At 42.6% G+C, this 7,401-nt stretch overlaps 1 protein-coding gene across 1 annotated transcript; it reads left to right on the top strand.

Annotated features, from left to right (window-relative positions):
• The first annotated feature begins 785 nt into the window (after positions 1-785).
• Positions 786-4,740, top strand: bhlhe40 (basic helix-loop-helix family, member e40). The gene is made up of 5 exons (XM_023804230.2): positions 786-1,510; positions 1,625-1,688; positions 1,850-1,957; positions 2,359-2,482; positions 2,810-4,740. The coding sequence occupies exons 1-5, from the start codon at positions 1,434-1,436 to the stop codon at positions 3,613-3,615; spliced, it is 1,179 nt and encodes a 392-aa protein (XP_023659998.1). The 5' UTR covers positions 786-1,433; the 3' UTR covers positions 3,616-4,740.
• Positions 4,741-7,401: the final 2,661 nt, after the last annotated feature.

The raw sequence follows: 7,401 nt of genomic DNA, 5'->3' as shown, positions 1-7,401 counted from the left end.
TTCGGCAGGGGTGGGAATCCGGATCAGGTGGGGGGCCGGCGTGACTGACACCGTGACTGATACCGCAGAGGGACGGCCAGACAGGTGCACTGCGCAGTGCCGCACACTGATAACAGGGCATTTACACCGTGTCATAAAACCGGCCAGCGTCTGCATTTCATAAATATTGAATCATAAATATTATCATATTACTAATTTGGTCTCAAGACCTCCGTCTTAAAATGAATATATGGTTTTAAATACTGGACAAGTGTAACGGACTGCATTCCTTAGGGATTTTATATTAAAAAGAAAGATTATCGACCTTTTCGTCTAAGCAGTAACCTACTGTGTAATAAAAAGTAATGCACGAGTTAGCTGTTTAACATCAGTTTTAATGAACGTAAGCATTGTGTTTATTGTTTAAACATACGATTTGAAAGCTCCTTGAAGTTGTTTAATTACTTGTCCACTTCTCCAGTGGTTTATGCATTACTACAATCAGCATCACACGGTAATAATTAAATGCTTAATACTGTTCTTCGTGAATGTAACGGTTTTGTCAACCGATTAACAGCGGATAACTAAAGGTGGTTCAGACAGCGGGCTATTACGTATAAATTTACAGTATAGTGATAAATTATCTGGAAATTTAAAAAGGCAGATAGGCATTAACTTACCCTGGCATTATGTTTATAAACCTGTATCAATATTGTTAAACCTTCTATTTCAATTATATCTACTTTGGGAATAATATTGTTTAACTTAAATGAAGAACCAATTTATTAATTAAAAATGTAGAAATAGCTTACATTAAATGTAGTAAGCAATCCACTTTTACAAATGCACATTATTTTGCGCGTATATATAAATATCAATATTCGGGTTGGACGAAAAAAAAAGTTTGCCTCAGTTTAGACTGCGTTTTGTGGCACGGCGGTGCACGGAGTATGGGGGACCGAAGCGGCATCAGATCGAAGCCGGAGAGGGGCAGGTCCTCCTCCTGCGGCTCCTCCTCGAGCTGCACACCCCCCTCCCCCGGTTCAAAGCGCTGTCCAACACGTGAGGCTCATGTGACGAAGGCAGGCCAGTTCCTGAGCCAGGGACGTGTCTACAGTCACAGGCTTTATTTAATACGTAGCGTCGTCCTCCCACACTCGTGCATTTAACGAAGGCTGCAGCTTCAAAACTACCGCCGACTACGCTCGGTTAGCAAATTGACAACATCACCGCCACCACCATCACCATCAGCTGCATTCATTTTTCAGCAAAAAAAGTAAAGAGCGCAGGAGATCATTTAATCAAATATCGACGCATTTGCGGTGTTATCTGAAATATCGACAGTTTAGGACAAGAATATCATATTTCTCACGGTTCCATGCTGATAAGCTTAAATACGCAGTGAAGTCGGCTGTCTAGCTTTATTCTGATTTCGCTTTTAAAAAGTAAGCGAGATGGAAAGGATTACAAGCGCACAGCCGCCTCCATGTGTGGCAAAACACCCGCCGCTGGAAATGAGTGACATGCAAGGGTAAGTGAAAATCTGCCGTGGATTTGCTGCTTTTGTACTGTCACCGGAGCTTTTTCCCGGAGCGGAGATGTGTACGTGTGCTGTCTGCTGACGGGCATGTCCCGTGCCTTTTAGATTGGATTTCCCCATGTACGTATATAAACCCAGGAGGGGAGTCAAACGCGGGGAAGACAGCAAGGTGAGGAAATTACCTTTTTATTTTATGCTTTTATGTCTTAGTTTAATTTACGAAATGCATAAATTGACTTAGCGTGCAAATTTCACGGTTTCTCAGGTTTCATGCAAAGCGAGTGGATAATAAAGTTAAAACTGTTATATGTATTTTTTATGTGTGTGTAGGGAACGTACAAACTACCACATCGGTTAATTGAGAAGAAAAGGCGAGACCGAATAAATGAGTGTATCGCTCAGCTGAAGGATTTACTGCCGGAGCATCTTAAACTTACAGTAAGTTTGAAATTGGAACGAAGTCGGGCCAGTCCGGCAAAGGAAATGAACTGAAGCGCCACCTGGCGGCCAATTGATACTTGTATTTTTCTCAATCTGAATTAATACTTTTGTTAGTTGAAAATAAATTTCTAAAACACGATGCTACCGATTTAATATATTTATCAGTATGTAAAATTGACACTTGATGGTGAACCATATGGATTTTTTTCCCATTTTTTTTTTTTTTTTTTGCTATGGTAAAATCTACATTTATGAATTTTATAATACTTAGAATTGGGCTTTGCATACACTGTAGATCACAGAACTGATTCTGGGTATTTGTGCCACTGTGGCTGCCTGTTCTAAGTACCTGCCATGTAAGAGGCTCTACATGTTTACCAGAGGTCATTCTCTCTCAGACGCTGGGCCACTTGGAGAAGGCGGTGGTCTTGGAGCTCACGCTGAAGCATGTGAAAGCCCTCACCAGTCTCCTGGAGCAGCAGCAGCAGAAAATCATCGCGCTGCAGAATGGCACGCAAATCGGTGAGTTAAATGCTTCATTCTGGAAATGCGGACGATACAGTAGAACCAGGGAGTTCCCCGTCAGATCCTGCAGTTCTGGGTTCTCCGAAATGCAAATGTCACCAAAGGTGGTTCACCTGCTCAGTTGCAGAAGAACAGATTGAGTACTTTTCTTTTTCATTCCAAGATCCTCCTTGAGCTTTGGCTCAATATAGCCAGGGATGGGATGTATTGGATTTATGGATTTAATTAAACAAGGGAATGGGTGAAGCCCTGGCATTAGCCAGTTAGGGAGAGAGGAATCTTGGAGTATTTTGGTTTAAGTTGTTATTTGTTTCCTTGGCACAGGTGAGCCATCTCCACCACCACCAGACAACAGCGAGGAGATGTTCAGGTCTGGGTTCCACATGTGTGCCAGGGAAGTGCTGCAGTACCTGGCCAAGCAGGGGGAGGGCGGCGACGTGACCCCCTCGCACATGATTGGCCACCTGCACAAGGTGGCCTCCGAGCTGCTGCAGAGCCCCCATGCGGAGGAGCCCGAGCGAAAGGCGCAGGAGCACAGGGCCAAGGTGGGCGGGCCGCAAGCCAAGGGCTCCGAGGGACACGGCAGGAACTGCGTGCCCGTTATCCAGAGGACTTATCCCCATGGCGAGCAGAGTGGGAGCGACACGGACACGGACAGCGGCTATGGGGGCGAGCCGGACAAACGGGACTCTAAGGCGGCGTACGCCAAGGACAGTGAGCTGAAGTACCCGCTGGCTGACCGGGCAGCGGCTGGCATCAAACTGGAGAGCGAGGAGCCTCAGCTCAAGCGGCAGAGGAGGGAGTCTTCGGAGGACGAGGCCCTTCCAAGCGGAGAGGCGATGGCCGACCATGGCGGCTTCCTGGGCTTCTCCCCCCCTCAGCCTCGACTCTGCATGCCCTTCTACCTCCTCCCACCCACGGCGGCCGCCTACCTGCCCATGCTGGAGAAATGCTGGTACCCAGGAGGCATGCCGGTCTTGTACCCAGGAGTCAATGGTGGTGGCATGCCTATGTCCCCAGACAAGCACCACTCGCCGCTGGGGCTGTCCCCCCAGACCCCTATGGACTCGCCAGCGCTGTTTCACGCGTTGAAGCACGTGCCGCCATTGAACCTGGAAACCAAAGACTGAGATGGACCGGCTGAATGTCGCCGCCATTGAGTAGAGGGATGGCCCATGGGGTGAACCGCAGGAACAAAGGAAGGAAGTAGCGATTTGGGGAAGGAAAAAAAATGTAGAAAATGCCTCTACTCAACGGCAGCCCTGCTCACCCTTCGCCACACCAGAGACTGAGTGGCCTGGCCCACCTTCCTGGGAGCCAGCACTCGAGAGGGTCTTCCTTTGTGGATGTCTAGTAGTAGATTTTCTGTAGCCCCAAGAGACACTAAGAAGGTGGTCAACATAAGGACAAGAATGAGAGTGTGGGGGGGTTCCTATACATGTGTTAAATGTCAATGCAAAGTCATGAATGTGATGGTCATACTTCAGCTGAATGTAAATGTGATGAACCCTGCAGATGCTGCTTCTGAAGGTGCCCCCCCCCCCCCCCTTCTGAATCAGAAAGCGTTTCCATCCTGCCAAACGGTTTTCACCAAATTAAGGAAGCTGCTCAAAACTTCAGCCGTGACCTAGATTCAAAGATCCAGTGTTAGAACAACGAAAAGTACAAAGTGGTCTGGCTCCCACCTCACCCGTCCGCCCTGCTTTCTCCAAATCTAGCTGCGTCTTAGCCCAGCGACTGGATAGCATTACCTTTCCGCGGGCTGGCAGCGTTCTTCCAGAATGAACAGTAGTTTAGTTGCTTCTTGTTTTGTTTGTATCACATATCTATTTTTGATACATGACCTGCAAAGTCTATATTACACCTTTGGCCAGGGATGGGAGAGTTGACCAGTCATTCAGTGTATGCCAACAGATTATGTACATAGTACTACGCTAATCTAATATACATCGTTTTCAGATTTACTTTTCGGTTGGCGGAAAGCCTGTATTTTGATCTTGCTGTTGCCTTCACTTGTTAAAGCTGATAAACCTGTAACTGATGTTTCAGTGTATTTCTATCATTTCTGAAGTCTAAAGTCGAGAGAGATATGTGAATGTAATGTATTTAAAAAAGAGAATATTAGTTTTGTATCGCAAGTGGTACTTGGAATTTTATATTTTGGGACATATGAGAATGTCGCCTGATGTATATATTTAGTCTGTAAATGTTGATATACATTAAATAAGCAAATTAATAAAGTTTTTTTCCCTGTGGTCAGTGTCTGTCACTTATGAGCAAAATGGTGATATCTCTTCTATTTTCTAGCATCTGACTCATAGAGCCGCAGCCTCTGAATAAATTGGAAACATGTCTAACTTTTAGACCCGTACTTATCACCATGATATAGAGGAGAATGTGGGTAGGATAATTTCTTTGGTCAAATCTGCTTTGTCATATTATCAGATGACTTGACCTCACATGTTACACTTGGGACTGGCAATTAAGCTTGCCCACTTGCCTGAGGCAAGTAATTTAGCAAAGAGTGAGTATAAAAAACTGAATAAGAGCCTCCTGGCTAGTAAAAAATAAAATAAAAATTGCATGCCAGATTACATTTCTCACTGAAATAGTCTGTGCAATCGGCTAGTAGGAAAAATTCTTAAGTGCCACCCCTGGATAAACTACGTTTTCTCACACCAGGAATAAATATGTGAACCATAAGAAATTGAACCCCTATCTTGGAGTGGTGAGATCCACACATTTAAACTGACATGCTTGGTTAGTAAAGGCTTAAATGAAATTAAGCATGGAAAGTGTTCACATCCTCAAAATACCAAAGAGAAAGGTAAAAATCTGTGACAAACCAAAGTGATTGTCCTGCAGTGTTCATACCAAGAACCTGCACCTACTGACGGTCTAAAGTGTTTTCCAAGTTAACATAACATCTGTAGACTTCAATGGCGACATTCGTACATTTAAATGGTAGTAAAGTTGATGTTACCAACAATTAATAGCCCTGACAATCAGAGGCGTAGCTAGAAGTTCTGGAGCTCCCGCCAAAATGTCACATTTTGCTGAAATTATATTTTGTATTTTGGGGGCCCCTAAATCTGCTGTGGTATCCATGCTCTTCCGACGCCCCTGCTGACAAAATCCCTGTTAATTAGCATGACACACACTCATAAGAAGTGCTGATGCTAAATTGTACGAGAACAGCATGTTCTAGCTAAGGGAGTGGAATCTTCTCAGTGTTATACAGGTATGCCTCTGTCCTGCCACACTGTCAGAAAAAGGTACCAGTTTGTACCTTTGCTTGTCACTGGGGCTGTACCCTCAAGGGTCTGCCAGTTTTACCCTAGCTGTAGGTAAATGTATCTTGTAAGCAGGGGCGGATTAAGGTGTACGGAGGCCCCTAGGCTACAGTAGTCTGTGGGCCCCCCAACCCAGCCCCGCTCCGCGCCAATGGGGGCCCCCTTGCAGGCTGGCACACGTGGGGCCCCTAGGCTTAAGCCATATCTAGCCTGTGCGTTAATCCGCCCCTGCTTGTAAGGTACATAAATGGACTATGATGAACATTTTTGTACCATTGAGGGTACATTAATATTGTTTGTACATTAGGGATGTTCCTCAGAATCCATTTCTGTACCTTAAAATATACATTTTCCTACAGCTATAGGGTACAACTGGCAGACCCTTGAGGGTACAGACCCAGTGACAAGCAAAGGTACAAATTAGTACCCTTTTTAACAGTGCATCTGGTTATACCTGAATTTACAAAATCTGTTTTGTCAATGACCAATCACACATTTTACTAACATAATTATATTTATAGATTTTATATTGTTGCATTTATTGTTACATTCAAATACCAGATATAAATGGTAATAAATGTTTTATTATTTTCAATAACGCACATACATGAAAATTCACACTGTATTAAATGTCACAATATTTATGATGTACTTCTGCCACATAATAATAATAATAATAATAATAATAATAATAATAATAATAATTCAGGTAAATTCAGTTGAATGGGAGGTTTGCATGGACTGCTACTGGAAACATATATATATATATATATATATTTAAATATATAGTTTTTTTTTCATGAGTATATATAAGTGTTTTTATATATGAGCTTAAACAGTTAAAAGTGAATTCTATATTGTATCATTGAACTACTCAGGTGAGTAACATTTGTGACCCAAGTTATGGAAAACCTGCATAAAGTATAATTGTCAATGTACAAACAAATCTATAAATTATTTTAGTTGCTTTTTATTGAATGAAATTCAACATTTTCGATGTCCTCAACATATGACACTGCACTACTTAAGTTGGACTAAAACATGGATCTGTAATCTGCTATTAGCTATAACTAAATTAAACATTAATTTCGTTTTTGAATTTTTTTAACCTCGCGTGAGAGAGGAACTGGATCGTATCATCGATGAAAAACACAGATAAAACGCAAAGCCTTCAAGGCTGTCCAGCACATCTTCTGTAGTATTACCACGCCATCTTGTGGCAGAAAGATTCACTTACACTTCACTCCAATGTGTTAATTGGAGTAATGGTTACTCAGTATTTTTTGCAGATAATTTCTTCGGCAGTCGGATGTTATGTTAATTTTAGAAAATATACGAACTCTGTATGGATCTGTAACAAACTTCTAAAAAACACTTTTCAAAGTCATGATATGGGGCTAGACGTGCAGAAGCTGAGAATTTTAAAAGCAAACAAACTATGAGCATTTTTATTATTATTTAGATTGTTTTGCTTAATTTAATAGGCTTAATTTATAGTTATTAATTTAATCTTGTTACAGAAGGTTTTCCACAATATCATGGTTGCTTTGTCATGCTGATGGTTCTCTAAGATCCATACAATATAAGCTGACGGCAGATTCTGGCTGATGGTCTCTGATTTCA

Source organism: Paramormyrops kingsleyae, chromosome 8, assembly GCF_048594095.1.
Source record: "Paramormyrops kingsleyae isolate MSU_618 chromosome 8, PKINGS_0.4, whole genome shotgun sequence".
Lineage (NCBI taxonomy): Eukaryota > Metazoa > Chordata > Actinopteri > Osteoglossiformes > Mormyridae > Paramormyrops > Paramormyrops kingsleyae.
The sequence above is the reverse complement of the archived record's forward strand: the minus strand, read 5'-3'. Positions and strand labels throughout refer to the sequence as shown.